Here is a 24,464-nt window from a genome sequence, read left to right as displayed (position 1 = left end):
TCGGCAAAAATTGACCCAAAACCGGTTCATAAAGTTCCGGTTCGGTTCCGGTTCGACTCCCTGGTTCAATTCATATTCGTTTGTTAAATAAAATTTCCTAAAGGCAATCATTTTTATGTACATGTGTACTGCGTAGCCACAGTTCTCTAGAATTGTGAATACATTCGTTCGTGTTACTTTGTTCCAACTGAAGCGTTGAGGGGTCGTAGGGAGCTATAGGAAGGCTGCTGACCCTACAGACGAGGGCCGACGGCTGCCTAAGTCTCTTACAAGTTCTTAATCCGACTCCAAAGGAGCAGGCCGCTAGAATACCTGTCCTTAACTTCTTGTACTCTAAGCAAAGACAATCCACTCAGTAGATAGTTGCTCTTAGAGTATATTCACAAATCTCAGAAATACAGCGATAAACAGAGCGGTGATTCAAGCCGCTAATCAGTAAGACGTATAAAGTAGAATCAATTGTCAAATGCGGAAAAGCAATTCGCTAGGTGCGGCGGTCACACGTCAGTGGACAATGGTCACGTGTATAGTGACGTAAAAGTAGGCTAAATGCTACAGAAGTCCCCTTCCAATGAACAAGCCAGACGTAGAAAGGGTTGTTCATTAATTGGAAAAGAAATCTGGAAGATTGATATTAGGAATTGGTTTGGGTGCATGTCCGAAAGCTGTGGGACATGAAAAGAAATAGCATGCAAAAATGGCGAGCGAAAAACAAGCGTGGCGTTGTAAGAAAACAATATATTTACAACTCAAGAGAGCAACGTTTTATGGGTGTTTTTGTAATTTTTTGGGGGGCGCTTTTGTAAAAGATTTTTCTCCGTGATATAGATGTACACAAACGATTGAAAATGCAATACAGGAAACAATAAATGTTTGGCCGGGCTCTTTTAAGCTGTGGCAACTCAAATGAACAGCTGAAGGCTGTCTATTTGATAAACAAAGTTTGAACGATTATTTTCTTGGTCGCTCGGACCCTTTGTGACACAAATAAATTTCAGGCGTACATTGATGAAATGCGATACATCGAATTATAAATACATGGCGATAAATTTCATGCACAATTCGGTAAGCTTAGCGTTTGGCTTTTAAGTTATTGTTAGCAAACGTTAATTTAGGCCTCTGTGTCGCTGTTCGCGCTGTCAGAGATCGAATTTGTCAACGGTCTTGCCGCCGACTGTAGGTTAGGGGTGGGGGTTTGGGTAGGGTTATTTGTGTTGTTTTGTAAGGGTGGCATATTCGGGTCTCTCCTAGCAATATTGCGTAGGCGACTGCGCCACTCTGAGATGCGAATCCGCATGTTCGCCATTCGTTGTTCGAATGGGTTGTTAGGGAAACGCTGTTGAAGCCTTTCTGATAGAGCTGCGATGGTCAGTTTCATTCCCCAAATGCACGCTTGAATTACAAGGAAGCAAATTATTCCCTGAATCCAAAGGCTTGATATAGATGATATCATGCTTATCAGCGCGTTGTCTAGAACTTTTGCAAGATAGCTGAGTTTTGCGCCTGTTCCGCCTGACGACGTGGTGTTTGCCAGGTCGGTGAAGTAAGCTTTCATTGTTTCAGCAATATGACGTGATTCCTTTATGGAGTTCACGAGAGTGCTGAGGTCGGTTGAACTCGAAGACATTGAAGCAAAAGTGTGGAGCGTGTCCACGTAGTCTTGAGCTGTGAAGTTCAACGCAATTTTTGCGAAATGCATTATTAGCGTTGTCGTTGGGGCGTTTTCGTATTCCAACGTGTAGTTGTTGAAGATGTAAAGAACTCCTTGTATGACAAATTTTTGTACTCTGTTCGGAACGTAATCTTCGAGGGCTTCCACTTGGTCGTATGCAAAGCCACCGTAACCTATAGCTGTGCTGTTCGAGTGGTACCATCGGGGTGACGATAACTTATCAGCGGACGCATCGCGAACCTGCCGTTGTATGTTAGAGAAGTGATCAGTTTCCCATCTATTGTTCGGCAAGAAAGTTGGCTGATTGTGTCCGAATTTGATAGCCCCTCTGAGTTCGTGTCCTTCATGGTTGAAAGAACCTCACTGGGGTAGACGCGTGAAAGCATCTTTAATGTCATAGTTGCACTTCGTTTTATCTGACACTCGAGCAAATTGATTTCGCTTACTATTCGTGTCAGCTGTGATTCGACGTTGTCCTGTAGGTTATTGAGCGCTCGACCCACAGGAGAATATCGATCCAGTGTAAAGTTTTGTGGGGGTTGAAAGTCTTTCGTTGGGATTTTGCAGCGTTGTGGGGCGAAAATTAGTCCGCCCAGGTCACAGAAAGCTGTGGGAACTCGAAGGCATCTCAATGTGTTTTCATCACACATGTTCCACGTGTGTAACGAAATGGCGAGGCTTCGGAATTCCAAACGGAAAAGCTTCTTTTGAGTATTGAAGTGGAGAAGCATCTTTTCTTCTCCGATGGTGGTTAGTTTCGGGCATCCGATGTTTTGCGGAACTTCCCAAATGAACCGATGTGTTCCAGATAAGAAATTGCCTTTTGCAACGTGGCAATCTTGTAGTGAAGTTAGTGTGCTGCTTATCCTTTTCTTTATTGGGTCGTATAAAATTGTCACTTGTGTCAAAATTGCGTTCTGTGCTGTTCCGGTGGATTTGATTGGCCAAACGTATCGGAAATTTGGTTTGTTATTTGTCAACCACTGGTTGGGTGTTTTCTGCGTTAGATGTCCAAATTTAGTCTGTTTTGTTCTTGACCATTCTTGACAAAGATTCCTGCTTGGTGCTGCTTTGAAAGCGGTGTGTTGTTCTTTGGTCTTGGCGCCAAAGAAATACAAGACAGTTGAGTAGGTTGTTACTGTTTGTTGACAGCTGTATGCAGTTAGTTGTTGAAGATGCAAGTCCGGATTGTAAACTTTTGCTGAGCAATGCTTGATTGACCCTGTTTCGTGATAGACGCATTGCTCTGGCGTCTTGATGACGTAATTTGTGAGATTTGAGCCTTATTGCAAAGGCGTAGATTTGTTAGCTGTATGGGGGTTGCTAACGGCAAGAACAATATATACAATATCAACAGTACGAACGAAAATTAGTCTGTTTGCGTGATGCGTTAATCACGGTATCTGGCTGGGAGGCGGATGTTTCGTCCTCTTGCAGTAGTCCGTTCCGTCTCAGGTGGCGTTTCAGTGTCTTCATCTTCGGAGACATCTGTTGAAACATCGTTAGGTGACGGTTGTGTTGGAACAGTTAGAATAGCGTAAGCGGTTTTCAAGCGGTCAATGGAAACGTTATCAGGTTTTCCATTTTTGTCAAGCTTGAAGTATTTGTCGCTTCTGTCAAGAACTTTGTATGGCCCGTCATAGAGTGGGGCCAGGCTTGGTTTTGAAGCGTCGTTTCTCACGTAGACGTGTTTGCAGGTCATCAATGCCTTGTCGACGTAGTTGGGCCTTTTATTTCGCGGCCGTGTCGGCTTGTATCGCTGTTTGTCCATGTAGGAGCGAATTTTGCAAAGAATGCTTCCTGCTGTTGCCTCGCTTTCTGGCGGCGTAGTGGCAAAAACGTCATTGGGCAATTTCAGTGTTTGTCCGTACAGAAGTTCTGCTGGCGAGCACTGTAGATCCTCTTTCCACGTTGATCGTAATTGCAGCATAATGAGCGGCAGGTTGTAGTACCAGTCCTCTGCTGAAGTCTGTGCCCTTAGACACGATTTTAGCTGTCTGTGAAATCTTTCGATTTGGCCGTTGCTTTGTGGATGAAATGAGGTGGTTTTATTGTGTTGTATCCCCAAATATTCCATCATTTCCTTCCACTGGTGTGATGTGAACTGAGATCCACGGTCTGTGGTCAAAGTGTTGCATATTCCATATCTTGAAATCCAGGTGTATAGAAAAGCTTCTAACACAGTTTCGGTTGTTATGTCTTTTAGAGGTGAAACTTCGGTATAACGAGAAAAACGATCAGTCATGGTTAGAATGTACCTGTAACCGTTGCTGTTGTTTAACGGTCCCAATATGTCGGCGTGCACACATTCAAATCTCCTCTCAACTGGTTGGAATCGTCCAATTGGAGTGAAATTGTGCCGTGTCACTTTGCAAGTCGCGCATTCGTGGCATTGTCTGGTCCACATGCGAACGTGCTTTTTCATATGTGGCCATACATAGCGTTTTGCAATCAGTTCGATGGTGGGTTTGATTCCTGGGTGGGTCACGGAGTGTAGAATCCGGAAGACGTGATGTCTGAACCCTTGCGGAATGTATATTCTTGGCACAGAGCTTGAAGTGTCACACCACAATTCCGTCTTCATGGTTGGTGGAGTGAGTTTTTGTAGTGACATGCCAGTTCCGTTGTCCAATAGGGCTTTCAATTCTGGGTCTTCTTCTTGCGCTTGTGCGATGGCTTTCCAGTCGATCGCTTCCGTGTTGAGTTGTATGTGATTGAGCGCGTTTCTAGACAAGTGATCGGCTACGACGTTATCCTTTCCTGCTACATGCTCCATGGATGTGGCGAATTCGGCGATGAAGGCCAAGTGTCTCGCTTCTCGCGGAATTATGCGATCCGCGTTCGATATGAAAGCGTGAACGAGAGGCAGATGGTCGGTGAAAATCGTTGTTTCTCTCTCTCCAATGTAAAATATGAAGTGTTTCACCGCAAGGTAAATGCCAAGTAATTCGCGTCCAAACGCGGAATACTTTTGTTGGGTTTTGTTGAAGGCTTTTGAGAAAAAAGCTAAAGGTTCCCATTTTTGGTCTACACGTTGTTGTAGAACCGCGCCGCATCCATGGTTTGAAGCGTCACTCGTTATTGACAGTGGTGCATCTAATAACGGATGACAAAGTGCAACGGCGTCTGATAATTTGTCCTTTGAAGCTTGAAAGGCCTGTTTCGTCGGCTACAATAAATGTATGTGTTATTTTTGAGGAAGATCCCAAATCTAAAGTTAGAGTTTTCTGTCCATACGTGTTCATTGGCGTTCCCGTTGTCGTCGAAAAGTCGTTTTTGTTATCTGGCTTTGCGTGAGGTTTTGGGCGTATGAAGGAGAAAGGGCTTCCGCTGTCGATTAGGTACCGTTGACCAGTCGTTTTGTCCATTACAAATGGCAAAGTGGCTGTATCATTTCCTGTGACGTTGTTAACTGATTTTTCTTTCACAGGGTGGTCTGTTTTCCAAACGCAGGGCGGTATGCAACCTCTTGATTCGGCGCCAAACTTGTTGTGTTTCCAGCAGTAACGAGAGTTATTTTGGACTTCTGGGCGTCTTGATGTCTGTGGCTGATTCCAACTGCTGTTTCTTCTTGTTTGGTCTTGAAAAGTTCTGTTTCTTTTTGGGTTCCAACTGCTGCTTTTCGAGTTCCAGTTTCTGGAAAATTGTCGATGCTTCGTCTTGTCGGACTCTGGAACCTGAGTTGTTGTTTTCTCTTCTTTTATTCGTGAGAGCTCTAACATTATCTTGGAGAATTGTTTTTGTACTCCATTTTGTTCTTTTGTCTTTGGTTTTGCCTCATTGCTGGTGTCGTCATTGGTGTCGTCGGAGTCGCTGCTTTGTCCGCTGCTCTGATTGTTCCATATGCGAGATTCCTTGCAAAGCTGGTCCGCTTTTTGTGCTCTTGCGGCTAAGTCTTGTGGATCCATTGCAGTTATTGTGGCGCGCTGCCATTCGGGAATTTCGTCAATGAATTTCCTGTTGACTGAAGCTTTGACTTTGTCGATGTTTAATTCATCTTCACCTCCAATCACCCGAATCAGCCTGTCAGCAAAAAGCGAAGGCCATTCCTTCTTTCTGCGTCTTGTCTTTTCCAGTCGATCCATCCAACTTGATTCGTCTTCGAAACCGTAGGCTTTTAAAAGTGCTTTTTTCAAAGTTCCATACTTGTCAGTTGGGTGTCTTCCTGCTTTCCTCACTTGCTCGGTGAGTGTCCAAAACATAGAGCTAGGGATGGCATCTGACAAGTCTTCGTATCGCATTTGGTCCGTTGCCTTGTGACGGTCAAAGGTGTCGTCTGCGATATCAAACCATTGTTTTACTTTGCCTTTTTTCATGTCAGGCACTTTGTAGTCGCGTTTGCGCCTCTTCTTGTGCTTTGATTTCTTCTTCTTCTTTTTCTTCGCCTTCCTTGACTTCCTTCTTGTCTCTGATGATGAGGATGAAGACGAGGATGATGAGGCGGTGTCACTGTCTCCGGAGCGAGTGTCTTTGTCGTTTTCTCCTCCTTCAACTCTTTGTCTGCTTTCTTCTGTTGATGTCTTTGTTCTCTCTGGTGTCTTCTGCTCTTCTCCTAGTTTCTCTAAGTTTGGTTTTGGAAGTGACTGCTGTCCAGATGTGCTTGGTTGATCTTCGTGGTTTTCCTCTTGTGTTGAGGCCTTTTGTTCAGGAATTTGTGAGTTTTCCTGTTGTAGCAGCAGTTTACTCATCTTTTGTGATAATTCTTCGGCTTCCTTTTCTCTTTGGAGTTCAGCTTGTTGGAGTTGTTCAATTTTTTCTTCCAGCAAGCGAATTTGTTCGAGATGGTCGGCTTGCTGCTTCTTTTGGTTCATTTCCAATTTGTGCTCTTGTCTTTTCAATGTAGCTTCCACTTCTGTTTGACGATCTTGTGCCTGCTGTTCAAATACCTTTGTTGCTTGAAGATTCTTTTCAAGTGATTCAACCTTTGCCTGTAAGGTCTCTTGGTTTCCAACTTCATCAGAGGGCTTTTGTTTTGGCATTTTGTTTGTGTGGTTAGTAGGGGGGAGGGGTTAGTAAGGTTTATTGGTTCGAGTTCGATTTCTGACAGAAAACAGAGGTCTTCTCAGTTAGCTAGAGCGTAAACAAGCTTTTACGTCGGTCTCAGTTAAGCGCGGTTTAGAGCGTGAGAACCGGAAGCTATTTTGGTGTTAGCCAACGTTCGCTGTGCCTGCCGTTACGGTTAAGCGCTTTATATTAAGCAGTTTACTCGAAATATAAAAATGCCAATCCAACAGTCATTCAGCACAACACACAACATTCAATGGGCGTAAACTTATTAATGCAAATTATGCGATAAATTTACACAATTATTTTGCAGGAAAATTCGACGATTCTTATTTGAAAATTCGACAAGCGAACTATCAGTTATTTTCGAACGAAAATCCCTTGTCTATCTTACTGATTTTATAGTTGTGACGTGAAGAAAATCGCACGTCCTTCTGAAGTTCCCTGGGGACAAGGTCGTACACGAAGCCGGTTCCGTTCCTCCAAAATAATCCTTTGACGCTAGGTCGTCTTTAAGGTCGCACGCTGCCGGTGCGGGGGATGTGAAGGAATCCTGGGCTGTTCGTCCGAGAGGGTCTTCCCGGAGGCCGTTGAAAGGGCGATGTATCTTCTTCGGGGAGAGACGATTGACTGTCGTCTCTCTAATTGTCGAGATTTTTAGTCCGTTTTTTCTGAGACTTGCCTGCTTTTGATTGCAATGTTCTGTCTTCAGATATCTTCCGAAGAACAAGGGGGTCACCAGTGAAGCGTTGAGGGGTCGTAGGGAGCTATAGGAAGGCTGCTGACCCTACAGACGAGGACCGACGGCTGCCTAAGTCTCTTACAAGTTCTTAATCCGACTCCAAAGGAGCAGGCCGCTAGAATACCTGTCCTTAACTTCTTGTACTCTAAGCAAAGACAATCCACTCAGTAGATAGTTGCTCTTAGAGTATATTCACAAATCTCAGAAATACAGCGATAAACAGAGCGGTGATTCAAGCCGCTAATCAGTAAGACGTATAAAGTAGAATCAATTGTCAAATGCGGAAAAGCAATTCGCTAGGTGCGGCGGTCACACGTCAGTGGACAATGGTCACGTGTATAGTGACGTAAAAGTAGGCTAAATGCTACACCAACATTTTTTGAAATATATTTATTTATATATGAAAACAAAATGGGGTCGTATTTTAAATTCCAAAGTCTCTATAGAAATCATGTCTATGGACTTTGGTAAATTCTAATTAAATTTTATTTAAATTGGGGTCGTTTATTAAAAAGGTTGAAGCCCACTGAATTACAATATTTGAAACAAACATTGTTTATTGTTTTCTGTCATTTTTATTCGTTGTTTTTAGCATTTCATGCCTTTTTTGTCAATATTTGGGTTTTAAAAATTGTAGCCTACCATAGAGCACGTCTACCCTTATAACAAACCTTTGTCGATAGGGGGCGCCTTATATATAATTTAGGTTTTTATGCAATGCTTGTTTGTTTTTTTGTGAGTTTGAAGTGTTAGGAAACTGCTATTGCAACGTCAGTAAATCAAAGAAAGAAGGGTTTGTAAGTTTAAAAGGAAAAATGGCGTGAAGTTGAAGCGTAACTACTGTCAACAACCAATGTTTTAATGTTGGTTAAACATGTGCTGTTAATTAAATCACATGCATCTTGCTTTAGCATTTCGTAACTTCTGAAACTTTTTTTAAATGTTTTCTGTTTCTTCTGATAATTTCGCTCAATATTAAGTAACTTAATTTGTACATGTTTCACAGTTTTAACATAATATTAAATAAACAAATTTTAGTTTAGCTTAAACGTAGTCTCAAAGAGGGGTCGATTTATAAAGTTATCAAATAATTCATTGATTTGGGGTTGAGTTTTTTTTTGCCAAATACAGGTTTCATGTGGTATAAGTCGTAATTAAAGTTAGGTTTTTAAAAACAATAAGTGTCTTAATAAAGAGTGGTAAACATATTGGTCAAACACATACAGTTCCCTCCAGATTAAGTGAATGTTAAATAACCAATGCATTTTAAGTCATATGACTAAATGTATTGTAAACAGGTTAATTGCCAAGAAAGGGTAAGAAAGGTTTTTATGTAATGGTATTAGCCAAACTATCAGTGTTTTTATTGTGAAAAAGGCGCTGCACATTATTGACTAGTTGTTATTTAGAAATGAGAATGCCTATAAATATAGTATGATCACCAACTTTAATAGTTTTGTGGTATTTCACATTTGCATATTTTGAATCATCCCCAAAAGGAATCTTTTTTTTCTCCAAGATAAACACCTTTCGTGGCCAGCCTTCTTTTCATGGCATTTTGCGCCGAGCTTACAAATGTGCTGCACAAATTTCGAGCTGTGTCAATGTGCAATCATGGTTTTCGCACACAGGTTATAAATCCTTTTACAATTCCCCCTTTTTATGAAATTTTAGTATGCAACTTTCTAAATTTGGCTGTGCACGCAAAATCAGAGGAATATTTCATATGTATTTTTTTGTGTTTTACTTTAGCCTTTTACTTGAACATTGTAATAAATATGTGAGTTGGAAATCTATGGATAAATGAAGTCCTAAAATCAGCAAAGTAAATAGTTCTATTAAATCTATTAAAAAAATTTCCAGTGTTGTGATAATTTAAGTGTAAAATGGGTTATTTGTCTTAATTATTGTACGTAAAACTATTTTCATGCTGCATATTGCGTTTGTATTATTTTTAGTTGAGTTATTGCTCATAATCGGACAAGTTTACCAACTTTATTAGTTTAAAGATTTTTTTATGTGAATCTCATAACTTTAAGTTGACTTGCTCTAATAATAACTTAACTGGGACTTTTTGAGTTGTAGTTAAACTTGGAGTCATTAAATTGAACAAATTAATGTAGATATAGTGCATGTTATCTGCAGGACTAAGGTGTATTAAATAATTTATAAAATGTTTTAAATTTTGTTTCTTTCTACTATCTGTGATTAAAAAAGGTATTTTTTTGTATTTTAAGCATTGGTATGAAATTGCTACCGCAAACGAAATATATTTACTGTACAAAAGAGTTTGCTTTAATAGAAATTTATGCATAATACCAAGCTTTTAACATTTGTAAATGCATTAAAAAACTGTCTAAAATAATTGATTCATTCGAATATGATTGTGAAAAAATCGAATGAAGTAAAGTTTTGATTTTTAGTTCCACTAATATCTTTTGTTCTTTACAAAAACGAATTGCAAAGCGATTGCTAACTTGTAAATTTGGCATCGGGGCAATACAACATGTTGCATTTCTGTCCCTAACCAACAGTTATTTAAATTGTATTCTTGTTGCAGACAAAATGTCATCTTCTTCAACTTCGAGGGGAGGAGGAATTATGAAGCTGAGATTAACAGGTTTGTGCAATAATATTTTCATGCAAAAATATTTCTATGACTATTTTTAATTGGATACTAATCAATAAGTTTGGAACAATTATAATTTTTTGTGCTATATTTTTTATAAGAAGTTGTCATAAGTTAATTTACAATCATAACTGTAAGTGTGATTTATGTAAAGTGTTGATTAAAGTTTAAGTAACTGAGAAAAAAGTATATATACAAAACTGCTCAAAAAATTAAGATTGATAGGAAGAACTAGCTTGTATAATTATCTTATAGAAAAGTAATCTTGAGTTAATTTATATGGAATTTTAAGGATTACTGTGTTTTACTTAGACTGTTGATTTAAGATTGGGTCACTCAAAAGAACTGATGAAGGCAAAGTAGCCATATTTTTGTTTTGTAAGTTTTAAACTATTAAATTAATTGTATGGATAAAATGTCTTAACAAAAAAGTGTTTATAGAACTAGGCAAAACATAATCTCAGGGTTAAGTTAAAGCCTACTTGGTCTGGGCATTGTTTGTTGATTTGCCACTGAACAAAAATTAAACATATGTTAGTGTTTGTAGAATGCAAATTGGTCTAATATTTAAATCCTAAGCTTATTCCTATTCACCCATTATGGTTGTATATTGTTTATTAATGCTTATGACATAAAATGGATAATCTTTCGCTAGTGTTTTTTCGAAACCCCCCTAAGTTTATCTAAAAGTAGATTTAAATGTAGATTCATGGTTGGTACATAGGTTTTAAAGAAAAACCTGTTTCTCAATTATGAAACCCAATATGTGTAAATTATTGGGTTTATTGCTTTTGCAGCACTGTCTTGAGCTGGAAGCTTGGAAAACACTACTTGATCAAACAAACATATATGTAGACTGTGTATACTCAGTGTATTACATTTTGCACTCATTAAACATTGATCTTACTGTTAATATTTGGTTGTTTTCTTAAAAAATGTGGCCATTTTACAATTAGACAAACAATTTTTTTATAGATGTGCAACTTATTTGTTTACTACACATGGACTCTCATATTCCTTATTTTTCTAATTGAAAGTTGTTTAAATAAACAAATGTTACTTTTTGTTTACACTAGCAAATTACTTCAGATCTTTGGATGATCTTCATTCTTGAAAATTTCCCTTTGCAAGGTGTCAAAATGCTTCTTTAAAACCTCTGTCACTGAGTGCTGCATTTTATTGAGATTAATTCAATTTATAGTTTCTTAATGTTGATGAGTATTTGTACAACAGTGCAACCTTCAATAGTTCTTTTAAAAGAGACCCCTTGAATGTATTTTGAATTGTTCAAGTGTTGTTTGCCCCAGCTTCCCACATTTATCAGTGATAGAAGATTATTTGCTGTACAAACAGTCACATATAAAATGAACTAATATGTTACCTGAGAATCACCTTTGAAGTTATTGCAAACTTAACTTGCAAGGATTGCACAATGCACTTAGGGGGGCTAAGCAAACCCAAAAGTGGCATGGGTGATCTTTCCGTCTGACAAAAGGATCTGTGTGATTCTCCATACCCAGTTAAAATCACTCTCTTTTTGCTGCGCTTGGCATCCATTGTGCCCCTGTATTGTCGCAGGGAAGCCGCAGGCCAGCCTAATTGGCACTCCTGTTCTTGAATCCCATCTATTGCCGTTCTCACTCCGAAGTAGTGTGGCCTTGCATCTCATATATATTCGTTGCCATCTTTCCACCCACGCACAACGGCGGTTATAGTGGCCCGGTCTTAAAACAGGCCCACGAAACTAGCAAATTTTGCCTGGGTTTTGATGGTCGACCAAAGCTCAAAGCTGGTTTCTGTTTAACAAAGACCGACTATAGACGTCACATGTTGTGTTTTTTTTTCACAATACATGGAATACAATTGAGGACGGTCGAAAAACAAGGAAATATGAACTATAAAAAGACAATTTGTAGCGGAAGAAAAGTTCCAATAAATAAACCGTCGTAGTTTTATTTTTTAGTGAGGTTTTGTCGATACGTTTGTGAATTTAGGTATAAAGCTACATTATATGGGGCCTCCGTTTTTGTAGTAGAGGAATACGAACATAACTGTAGTTAGATATTCCTGTTAAACAAAGGTTGTTCATATAAGAGAGAAAATCAACAGTTTGGAATTCAAAACGTTTCCCCTATGCTATTTGCTTATGTTGGAGTTTATTATTTAACTGTTTATAATTGGAACATTTATTACTGGTTGTATCTGAAGTGCAAAATATGCCTGCAAAAGAATGATACGCAAAACAAGGAATGTAGTCATTTGCGACCGCCAGTGGGTAACTCAAACCACTAATGATATGCAATATCGGTATTCACTTATTGCTTTGTGATAACAAGTGTCCAACACGTTCTGTTATCTTGCAAACACCAACAAGCGAACGGGTAAACGGCAAAGATCACAATATGCTTTGACGCACAAATAAACCAAATGTTGCAGTTTGACAGCAACAAATCTTAACTGTCCATACTAAATTGAGTAACTTTTTGTTTGGTTAACATTAGTTTAATTTTCTTACGTCTTTTTACCAAACCATAAGCAAACATTTTCAGTTTTTCTAGTTTAAAAGGATCCAGATTGAATCAAGATTTATCTAAGTGGTCAAAATTGCCTTTTTTTTGAAAAAAAAGTGTTTTTGAAAATGTAGAGAAAGTCAGGTTAAAAAGAATTTAGTACGATAAAATTCTACATTGTGACAATACAAACTTTAAAAAATATCGATTGGCCATTTTCCCGCTATTTGTGTCCGCAGTTATAATAAGAAAAAAATATTGATTTTAGATCCTTTGTGAGGCTGTGATCCTACTAGTTGTCAAGTATTGAGTTGCGACTATTTGTCAAAAATATCGATTTTTATATTCCGTTGTATTCGCAATTGCGAGTTTTACAAGAATAATTACAAAATATTGATGTTTATCTTTCGTTTTACTCGCAATGCTGACAATTGTAACAATCAAAACATAACGAGATTTGTATGGTACTTTCTAATCGCGATTGAAGATATTGTAAGAATTTACAAAAAAATCGATTTTTATATGTTGTTCTATTCCTACTCGCGAGTATTACAAAAATTCAAAAAAATATCGATTTTATTTCGCATTTGCGAGTATTGTGACAAGGTGTGCGTAGAACCGGTTTGCGTGGCGTCCCAGGACAACGACCGCCCACCAAAGCACGGAGAGATTGTATCTATTTGCGCATTGTAAACCGACAAGGAAAACATCGCTCGCCCTGTTCGCCTTACCACTAAGAGACCAGGCCGCTTCTCAAAACAGCCATCCCTATTTGTTAACCTCTTAAATCGCCAATTTAGCTTTCAAAGTGTGGAAGGAAAAAATAATTTAAGTAAAAAAATTAACATGTCGAAAAAATATTTTGCGATTTGTAAATTAAGAGGGGTGAAAAGTACTCCATTTTAGCGGCTGGTAAAAGAGCCAGGCCGCCAATACCTGGCCAACGCGCCTGCCACCCGGTCCGACGCGGCGCACCAGCCAAAACAGCACGGCCCGGCGTGAGAATAAAATGCCGCGCGGGGCTCTAGCTCCTTCAATACGAAGAGAACGCTCGCGCGCGATCAGACATAGCTTCGATTTCCTCTCTCCTACCTTTCTGCCTTCTCGCCTGGCTTCCTGTGTCTGACGAGACACACTTGACTGGCGGCCGGTCACGTGTGCTCGCGGGTCAAAGGTCGCGCGTGTGCGAAATTGTGTGTGTGCGCTTGCGTCGGTCGAAAGGCGACTCGGGAATGTGAGAGTTGGCGTCGGAGCGAGACGACGGCGCCCGCTCGACCCGTAACGAGTGCGTTATTTGAGTTTGTTGCAGTTGTTCGGGTGGGAGTCGGAGCCCACCGCAGTAGTTACGTAATGCTTTTCTGCCGTTTTCACAGATAGATGGCAGGTCGAACTTCGGCGAGTTTTTTTCAAGTTTTTTAAGTGCGGAAAGTTTGTCGTTGATTTTCGGCTCAGCTCGCTTAAAACCATATAATTTTTAATTCGTCGAGGCTATTTAAAGAGGGCGAGGCTATTCAAAGTCATTTTTTGACTTGGTGGAAGGGCACAGCTTGAATGGTCCTGGCGTGCTGATTGTAAATCTACCTCGATAACCGCATCAATCGTAGTTTGCCCATATAAAGACTGTTTTATATCTCCGCAGGTATTTGTAGCACTGTAAATCCGAAGTGTAAACACGCCATTAAGTATGTTTAACTATTTGCGTGCATGCGACTTTTTTTTAAAAAAAGTTTAAAACTCTTAACATTTTGTAGCCATATCGGCCGGTCGAATGACCCACAGGTCGCAGTTTTATTTTGGTGTCAGATCAAAACCGCCTTACTTTTTTTCTTCCGTTTTGTCTGGCGGCTTAGCTGTAGACAGCAGCTTTAATGGTCATTGAATAATTATGGTGAGATCATCTCTGACTCGTATTGTTAATAGCTTTCGAGTCGACACTAGACCTATGTCTCCTTGGGGCTCCTGAAGGTTCTCGAGATTGTCGAAATGTTTTATTTGGTCTAAGTTTTTGCGACGTCTCGCCAACTGTGTCCTGTCTTTTTGGCGTTTGTCGCGTACGATTTCGCCGCACGCCGCATTGCAACTCCTTCTGTCCATTTTCACTCTATTAGCAAAGCCGCCGTTTCCTGTTCGGCCAAAAACGGTCGCCTGCCCTGACATTTTTTTGTCGCCGTTTTAACTTTTTTGCTTAGTTTTTTAAATCTACGGCCTGTTTCTGCCAATTGTTGGCCCCATGGGTCGCAGAGGTAGCCAGTCTATGACATCATCTCCGTTGATGTGTCCCTCCAGCGCGGCGTAGTCACCCATGTTGGATGGATTCCCCAGACTAGCCGTCGGCTTGTTCTGCCCTCCAAGAGGATATTACTCAGTTAAACGCCAGCGTTTGTTGTTGCACATCTGTATTCTGTATACTTCGAAACCATAATAAAAAGAGATACAAAGAAAAAAGGAAAATAATAAAGAGAGACCCGGTTAAATAAATAAAGAATAGAGAATATGGATAGATTGCTTTCAGTAAATAAAGAAAGGAGTTTATAGTAAGATTGTTTTAAAAAAATAAAGAAAAGAGAATACCGATAGATTATTTTAAATAAATGAAGAAAAGCGAATGTATTGCTTAAAGAAAAAAACGAAGAGAGAATACAGAGATATTGTTTAAATAAAAAAAGAAAAGACAATAAATACAGAAGATTTTTTCTAAAAGAGATGTAAGAGACTCGCTTAGATAAAAAGAAAAGAATAAAGAGATAAACTTCCAAAAAAAGAAAGAAAGTAGGCGTACCTAGATGGGAGAGCCTAAACTCGCCGTTGTCTGACTCTGTTTTCCTGTTAACCCTCCCCCAGCCCTCTCCCCCCAGTTGGCGCAATGTCGCGAATCTAGCAGCGAAGGGCGACGCGACTGGAAACCATTGGTGGCGGTCTCAGGGCGCATGGCAGCACCGGCACTCCGGCACACCAATTTCGCCGATAATTAAATAGTCGACGGCGTTGATGACAGCGTGTCATTTCGCCACTGCTTTTCAGAAGCCCGGACACGGCCTTTTTCGACTGTCTGTGTATTTATCTGCATGTGTGATTGTGTGTGGTGTGTCTGCGTGGGAATTAGGCTGTCACATTCTCGGAAATATTTTTTCTCGCAATTTGCGCCAAAACTGAATGAACAACAGCTGTCTGTGTCCTTTTACCGATTTGTAAAATCAGTTGCAGCAAAATTGACAAGATTCGTCGAAAAGGTGAAGTTAAAGATTATGTGTCCTATCTTTATGAGTGGAGCGAGCCGAGTTCAAACGAACTGACCAGAGTTTTGGTGCAACTCTGCAATGTATCGATTTTTTGCCGCCTGAAAGGGAGTTTTTAAAACGAGGGCGTACGACTTCCGACGAGCAAAACTTCCCGCGGTTTCAGCGGAAAAGGCAATTTAAGGGCGCCGCGAAACGCAACTTTCTGACTTTCTTTTCCATGAGAGTTCAAATGAGTTTAAGGCTTTGTCTGACTGCTTGAAAGGACACTGTTTTAAACCCCGTAGCGCCAAATATTTTTGGTCCTTCAAGTTTTTCAACAATTTTTGACTCAAATCGAACACATTCAAATTGCGACGATTGCCAATAAGCCGCAGATTCGGTAGAATATATTTCCAAACTGTTATAGTTATTCCTATGACAGACATATTGTTTATATGCTATCATAATCTTAAATATCATAGCTTAGTAAAATTTCTTTTTAGAGGGGTAATTTAACACACTGTGCCCTCATATCATTTCGTTGTAAAATTACCTTGCTGGCTGCGCGCTTCACCCGATTACGTCATAGGCTGGGTTTTGTGAAAGTTCTGCCCCAAACACCTTTTGCGGAAACGGACAGGAATGCAGTCGGGTGATTTGAAACTTGCCAAAAAAATAGTTTTGCTCGACACCGGAGAGCTTTGTTCCGAAAAAAGCGTGCTCCTGCGCTATAATTACGCCATTTCCTTTTCAACCCTAAAAAAAGAGTAAAAAACCGTTGGTTCTCGGCCCAACCCTAACCCAACGGACTTCAAGAAATTTAGAAGTCCTGAAACCCGAACCGCAAGTGGCGTGACCTTGGGCCGCTCAAGGTCACCCGAGGCATGTCGAGTTCGGGACTCACGGGGATTTGACAATTTGGCAGCTTGGCACCTACGAAACCCGACCGCCGACATTTTTCTTTCGCCTCTTTGGAGCAACTCTCTAGTTTCGTTTTGCTTTTAATTGGCCAGTTGGAAAAAGTCCGCTTTAAAACGCGCCCGTCTTTTTATTAGGCTGATATGAAAGCACTACTGGTCGTTTTTGCTCTTGTCATTTTACTAGACAAAAATCAGCTGAGAACAGGTTTAAAAAAGGCTTGGTAGCCGTTTGCCTATAAAAGGCCAAAAAATAGCTAAGTTTAACAGCAGTATGCTCTTAATAGGCCAAACATTGGATGAAAACAGAGTTACTAAAAAATTGGCAGCTGAGACTGCCGTTTCAGCACAAAAACGGCCTAAATCGCAAAAAAGAGGAAACCAGGCTTTAAGACCGGCCCTGTAATATGGCTTTTTCTCGCCGAAATCGACTCTTAGCCTAAAGTGGGAAGCTGCTGGTTAGCGGGTGATTGATTTCGCTTTCGGAACGGAATAATCCAGTTTTTGTTTTCGAATGCTTTCGGATTAGTGCTCCGCGTTTTTAAGGTGAAAGTGGAGTAACAAGCTTAACAGACCTGCCTAGTGCCTAATAGAGTAACCCGTTTTGCGTTGAACGAATTTGAGTCGGAATGCGTTACTAAGCGGTTATTGATTGCGGTTCTGTTTACTTTCCACAAAGCGAGTGCGCCTGGTTGAAGTGCAGTGTTTTCAAGTCTCGTGTATCCATTCACCTCGCAAAATATATTTATGACAATCTCGGTAATACGCGTTTTGCATTCAGAACAAGTTAGTGATGTGTTTTGGATTTGATTGCGTCATGAAATCGGAGCGAGCGAGATTCATTTGCAAATTAGTGTGGGCTTTTCAGGCTAAACTTTTTTATGGGTGGGTGGCCAAGAGTTTAAGTGCTCCATGATAAATCAAAGTTGCAAGAGAAATATATGACATTGTGTGAACGTTTTGAATAAGTATGCTTTTTTAATTCAACGGGGACAATGTGACATATTTCTGTATGCCTTTTGAAATTTATCTTTAATTCCCAACCAATATGGCCTGGAGTTAACGATTCAGAGTCTGATAAAAAATAAACTTATTTGCAATAAATATAGTTTTGGTTGACCCGACACCAAATCGCTTAGTTTAGTTTTCTTAACCTAAAACGGAGAACATTTGGTCGTAAGTTCAGGGTTGCCACGAAGTCTTTAAATGTCTTTCAAATGATTTAAGCATTGAAAAGTCTTTGAAACACGTTATGTCCAAAATTGTTAGAACAGTCTTTGAATTTACTCTATGTGCAGCTTTAAATTATGTGTGAAATAAACAATTTTCAAACTGTTTTTTTCGTGTGTTGTCCATAGCATATATCCTGTTTTATCTTCGAATCATGCTAAATAAACATTGGGCAAACCAATTAACGCTTTAAAATGGCGTTGAATTTTTTCCTATAAGTTTAGTGGCAACCCCAAAGTTGCCGTCAAAACTACTTTAAAAAACGTAGACTCCCCATACTCGCAAAGTTTACCAAAGATACATCTATAAAGGCAGGGTCAGAAAAAACGCCCTTTTGCGAATTGGCCGCATCGCCCAACGACCTCTGCAGCGACCCTAGAGCGTAGTATAGCAGCAAGTCGTTCGCAAGCCAGACGCTGCCCAATATCGGCGACGTCCTGCTTAGACGGGCGACATCTGGAGAGGTCTGCAACGCGATACAGCGGGTCAGCAGGTGCGCTGCGCCGCCCAGAACACCCTGGAAAAAAATTACATAGCCAAGGTGCCGCCCCACGCTCGCCCAAGGGGGTAACGCAACACCGAATCCTATACCCGCCCCTATAGGAGAGCCTTGGACGTGTGCGCGCGTTGTTATTTTGGCGCGCCCGCAACAGCGGCACTAGGGGACCGCGTGCTTGGTTTCCGAAGGGCAACGCGCGCGCAGACGCCTTTAATCCAGCACCGCCGCCGCTGCTGCTGATTCCTACCGCTGGCCTTTCGCCTTGCCCCCGCTTGTAGTAGTAGACCCAGGCGCGCATACCTTGACGCAGCAACGCCGCGTGACGCAAGCTGCTGTTCTGTCCCCGGTGGTGGCCGCCGCCGCCACAATATGCACGCCGGGATTTGAAGTGCCAGTTGCGCGCGCCTTTTAAGAGAGATCAGAGAGGCGAGTGAACTGCGGCTCGCTGGTATGTGTTTTGTGACTCTTATAGCTGTGCAGTGATGGATTCCTCTTTTAGTTCGTTACGTTTGTTTTTTCTTGAAGTGCGTTAGAGGTGTTATTCTTGTAGTTTTAAACAAACAACAGTGAAGCATTTGAACGAGGATGGATTAACTTAAAATTTGCTCGGGTGTTAACTTTTTTGCCATTTTAGCGTATTTGTCTCGGCCTAACTGATTTTGCGACTTGCTTGTGCTTGTAGTTGTTCTGTGCGTGCCTTTATCGTTGAGCAAGTTTGTCCTTGGACTAAATTATATGGGCGTATTACTGTACTCTATCGGGAAGCTTACTGTAGTCAGTCGGTCAAAAGTCTAGTTTCTTGGGCTTGGGAAGAAACAGTCGCAGTCGCAAAGGGTGTAGCTAGTCCGGAAACGGGCATGTTTCGCCGTCAATAGACAGACGAGAATCGGGCACGGCTTGTGTGAAAGGAAGCCGTCGCATTTCAAAGGAAATCGCATTTTCAACCCGGTCGCTCGTTGGTTTCTGGAAAAAAATTAGTACTCTTGACTGCCGCTTAGCTGGTAGATTGAAAGTCGCAAAGCTAAACCGGCGATAACTGGCAATTAGCCTGAGTTGTGGAAGTGCTGCTGCTTTTGATTGGGAGGCTCCCGCGAAATGCGGGCTAAAGTCAAACGAGGCCAGTTCTCGCCAACTCGCTGTCAGACTGTGCTGGGGCAGGGCAGCAGCTTGACAAGGCAATAGGTTTCCGCCAGCACGCCTTCGGGTTAACGCTTGTACGACCGGGTTATGATATGTTGTTTGTTGCCTTGTCGCCACTCTGTTCTTCTAGTTGTTGTATCGCTAACACGTGCGCCTTTGTGGAAGAGTTTTATCAACCAGTGCTTAGTTTTTTGCTCATCGAGAAATTGGTTTTTCTATGGGTTGTTGTATTTGTGTGACTTTTGCGAGGTTTTTTTTGTCCTTTGCTTCCGTTTATACCGTCCATCGAATACCCTCCCATCAGGGCTTCAGGCTTTAGGATATTTTAAAAGTGCAAGATTTATTTTTTGTTAGAAGACAAGTGATTATATTTAAAACAAAAGTAAATTATATAGAGCAGAGTTTCAACCGTTTAGCAATCTCCAAAATTTATAATTTGCCAAACAGTACATAAATGGCAATCTACATTGTTGCAAGCATGTCAATTGTCTTGTCTTAGTGCGTCGACGAAAGTTGTACACCGGCAAACAAACCTATGTTTTGATCCGATTAATCTCAACCAAGACTTGATGACCCAGCTAAAGTTAGGCAGACTTTTTGCCTATGTCGCAGTTTATTTCGCCACCATTGCATCTGCAAGTTAAGCGCTGTAGACGTATCGCAATTGCCGTCGATGTCGCAAGTCGTCTGGAAAAAGTGACGAGTCCTCATTTTTTAAACCTTAAAGTCAAGTGCTTGTCTAAGATACGACGCTTAAGGGAAAGTGTTTTTCATCAAGAGTGTCGGGTTTAAAACAGGTTCTAGTGTCGATGCACTTCCAAGGTTGTGTGTTCAGTTTTAGACAGGCCGTGCCTTATCTACTTCGGATTGCCCCGGCTCTATCTTAATGGAATTAGTCGGCGGCAAATATTTGCCAGGCGCGGCGAACGTTTTGTCACGCGAAGCTATGTTATCGAAGAAAACAACAGCAGAATCGCCCAGTTATAAAATTGTCGGCTTAAGCGACGGCCTGTAAATCGCGGGGAAAATATTCGCCAAACCTTTAATGTTTTTTGAGGGGAGCGAAGAAACCCGTAATAAGCTAATTTACCGATTCTGTTTTGTTTGTGAAACCACCGGTAAACACACAAGTCTGTCGGTCCTGTCGGGGTAAAATCGCGCACACAGACTGGGCTCAATGACGATGACCAGTGGCCAAACAAGAGGCCAGGCCCACAAAAAGTCCAGTAAACGCGGCTAATTTCGAACAAGACCGTATGGCGTTGTAGATACACTGTAAAATGGGTAGGCGATAAATAAAAACAGAGTTTGGTGCACATAATGGTTGAAGGTTGAAGTGATCAGGAGAATAAGTAACAAAGCCCATACGAAAATAAATAGCATACTTGTTATTTTTTCAACACTTTTTCGTCCGGCGGTTATTTTGCTACGGCGAGAGTTCAAGTTAGCGTGTGGGTTCACGGGGGTCAACTATCATTAGTAGATTTGTTATCCCATATATATTTCTTCCTTGCAATTTTAATTTTAACAACTCGCTTCGTTACTGTAAAACCGTGGTAGGGTTCTAGACCAGCGCCGGCCATGGTATTCGATATGAGGTTAAAACAGCGTTCTTGACTTTCTTCTAAGTGTATAGTAGCTAGAGTTTTTACATAAATACGCAAAATCACCGCCGAAAATGTTTCCCGAGGCTTGTTGGAGTGCTAGGCCAATACAAGAGTACCGCGCCTCGGGCTTGTCTACGCCGTATCCTGCCGGTCGCTTCCCATTCGAAAGTGACCGAATTCCGTTCGGAAAACACCCCAGACTTACTCGCTATCTCTCTCTCTTTCGTGTCTACCACTCGGCCCTTACAAAAAGCACGTTTTAATCGCCGCTCCAAACACGCGTACCTCTTTGCCGGCGCTGGAATCGGAAGCCCGGGTAAAACTATCTCCCCCCTGTCCCTTGCCGCTGTATGTGTGCTGTGTAACCAGTGACGCAACGTTTTCTGTAACGCGAGATAACGCGTTTCGCGCGCCGCCGCCGATTTTATTCGTAATGTACACTGTACGGGGATTAGTCACCCGCCTACCCGGCCGCGAAAAAACGAAACGGTGGCGGGCTTTTGGACTTAGCCAAGTCGTGCTTACATAGCTGTCATTCCAAAGTCAATATTTCTTTACTTTCCCCAAAAATTTCGCAATCGGGGAAAAAATTCTATCACGAGTTTTTTACAAGACATTTGGATTGCTTAGTCAACTCCCCGTCTCGTCGCCTTTATCGTCTCGTCGCCTTTATGGTAAAGCTAAATTTGTTTTGCAAAAAAAGAAGAGAATTTTAAAGATTTTTCTTTCGCCAGATTTAAAACCACTATTTAATTTGGTCTTATCGCCGTCAAAGCAAAGTTGGTTCACAAATAAATTCTCACAAGGAAAGAAGTGTATTTTCCTTGCGCCAAATAAAAAAAAACCTTGATTTCGTCGTATTTTTAATTACCCTTGAATTGTTCAGCCAGTTCGCCTTCATTTCAAAACCAAATTTAAAATTTGGCACAAGATAATAATTGTAGCGTTATTTTTCTCGAGAGTTTTCAAAGTCTTTTTGTTTTGCCGTGTTTTCATTGACTTTTTAATTGCTTAGCCAATTCGCCGTCTCGTTATTCCATAGGCAAGACATAATATGTTTTCACCAACAAATCCGCACAAAGAAAAAAATCTTCGTTTCGAAATCCGACAAAACAAAAACTCAACCGAAAATTTTCTCCCTTTATTCGAATCGGGACAAAACCGCGGTGGCCCTCGTCTTAAAACAAGGCCCCGCTAAAGCCTAATTGGTCGGCAAACCGCAAACCGGTTCACGTTTCCTAGCCCAGCCCTTGTGCTCAGAAATTGCCGCTGAGTTAATAAAACCAAGTCGCAACTCACCACTCTTTTTTAGCGCGTTGGAATGCTGGAATTGAAACCGTCGCGGTTTTCCTATTAAACGTTTGGCCGTTTATTAAATTAAAAAAATAATGATGCAATGTTTGCCCTAACACCCAAGTCCGTTCTTATACAATAAACCATACCTAATGTGCACAAAATTTTAATTCATTTATCATTATTAAAACTAAAGTAAATGATGGTCTCCTCTATATTATACAGTGTTTCAAACCCTTGCTTCTGAGCGGACGAAAGTTTAAGAACCACTTGACTAGCATTATGTAAAGGGAAGAATTGGTTAACGAGTTTTGTATACGTGAAGTTTATGTTTGGGTTGAGAAATGCGATTTAAGTTTTTTTGTTAACGTAAAGCGTGTACCATAACCCCGTGCCCCGCATGGAAACAAAACATTAGCGAATGCGTTTTACGTATCGTCGCAAGCCGTTTTTCTCTAATTAATGTTTAACCGCGAAGAGGTGATTTGAACCCGTTGTTGATGTCGCCCAGAAGTTGTACGACAAGCAGTAAGCAGCAACAGGCGAGCGTTGATGTGATTTTGTGGCAGTTAAGGCTTCGAAGCGTCTTACTTTTTTCTACATTACCTGATAGTTCTGTTATTCTGCTTAACCTGTCGGAATTGCAATGTCTGCTTTCAGAGCCGTTGCATTAAAATAGAAATGTTGCACCTATGAGAAGATAGTTTTAAGAAAGATGTTCTTAACTATTTGTTGTAGTTATAAATCGTGCCGAAAATAATTGTAATAAAGATGCAATTTTCCAAGCTTTCAAAGAGCGATTTTCTACTTCAAACCTTGGTTGGTTCCATGTGTTTTTCTCCGTGAAAAGGCCACAAGTTTCGCTATGCTTGGGGACTTTAGTTCAACTCTTAATTTTTCGACACGTTTTTTTTTTCGACTGTAACTTTTCCTTGTCGTAAAATGTGACCGCCTAAAAACTAACAGGCCCGCAAATTTTGTCCCGTGTTTTTTTGCCCGAAAAGCCACGGTCGGAATTCTCGCCCTCTCTCCGAATCGCACTCGAGCGTCGGTGTCGCGTTACGCGTTGCGCTTTCCTGTCGCCGCGAAGCAGCAAGACCAAATATTGAACGGGGACCACCACCTGCGCTTGGCCCCCTTACCCCCTCCCTCGCATTTCCCAACGGTTTCCCACGTTTTCGATGCCGTTTGTTTTTGTCGTCGGGGTCACGAGCGTGTCGGATCCCGCGCGCGTTATTTGGGAAACCCGGGAAACTCGTGGATGACGCTTTCCGGGTGCGGTAAGAACAAAAACTTCATCATTAAGACACTTTTGCACAACCCACAGATTAGGCCGTCGCTATCTGACTAAGAATTCTTTTTTTTTTACATTATCCTTTGCTGAAAATGAATGGTAACATTTCGGTATTTCTAGACAGACAAGTGGGTCACTAAAAATGTGTGGTATGTCACTTCGTGACCCGCGGGTCAGTGGTTCGCCATCCCTGCTATATAACCTCAAAAAGAGCGACGGTATTTAAACTGGACGCTGTTTGCAGTGCAGTCGCTTTCTTGATTTTAACTGAATTGTATTAACTGTTTAATACAATAACTGTTTTACGACAAGGTTCGAGTTAATAATGCATTCTGTATTGTGTAAAAACTGTATTGTGTGTATTGTGTTGTTACAAACGCGTACCACATCCATCGTTTGCAGTGGGCCTTGAAAAAAACTCAAAAGTGGCGTTAGTGCGTCACCGAACATAATCACCACAGACCATGATTTAGGGCTTGGGCTTGGGGTTCAGGGTTACGATTGTCTGTTTCACCCCGTCTTTCGACGCGCCTTGGGGTCAAAGTTGTTGTTTCACCCCGCGCCGCGGCAGTCCGCTTTTTTCTCGTCTCGCGAACAGCGGCGCGTCGACGGAAAGGAATGTTTGTTATCGGCGGATAGCCCGCTACTTCCCGGCAGTCGACGAAAGGCGGCCGCAGCAACAACAACGTTTAGCGGCGAATTACGCGGC

General features: G+C 41.3%; 1 protein-coding gene across 1 annotated transcript in view; it reads left to right on the top strand.

Moving 5' to 3' along the window:
* The first annotated feature begins 9,545 nt into the window (after positions 1 to 9,545).
* The window catches only part of LOC146167073 (E3 ubiquitin-protein ligase SMURF2-like), a 42,653-nt gene continuing 27,734 nt past the window's right edge, over positions 9,546 to 24,464 (top strand). The window contains exons 1-2 of the mRNA XM_083390852.1: positions 9,546 to 9,635; positions 9,979 to 10,038. Of these exons, the coding sequence (XP_083246978.1) occupies positions 9,984 to 10,038 (55 nt within the window). The 5' untranslated portion in view covers positions 9,546 to 9,635; positions 9,979 to 9,983. The remainder of the gene's footprint in view (positions 9,636 to 9,978; positions 10,039 to 24,464) is intronic.

This window comes from Ascidiella aspersa, chromosome 1 (genome assembly GCF_963924565.1).
Source record: "Ascidiella aspersa chromosome 1, kaAscAspe10.2, whole genome shotgun sequence".
NCBI classification, from domain to species: Eukaryota; Metazoa; Chordata; class Ascidiacea; order Phlebobranchia; family Ascidiidae; genus Ascidiella; species Ascidiella aspersa.
The sequence above is the reverse complement of the archived record's forward strand: the minus strand, read 5'-3'. Positions and strand labels throughout refer to the sequence as shown.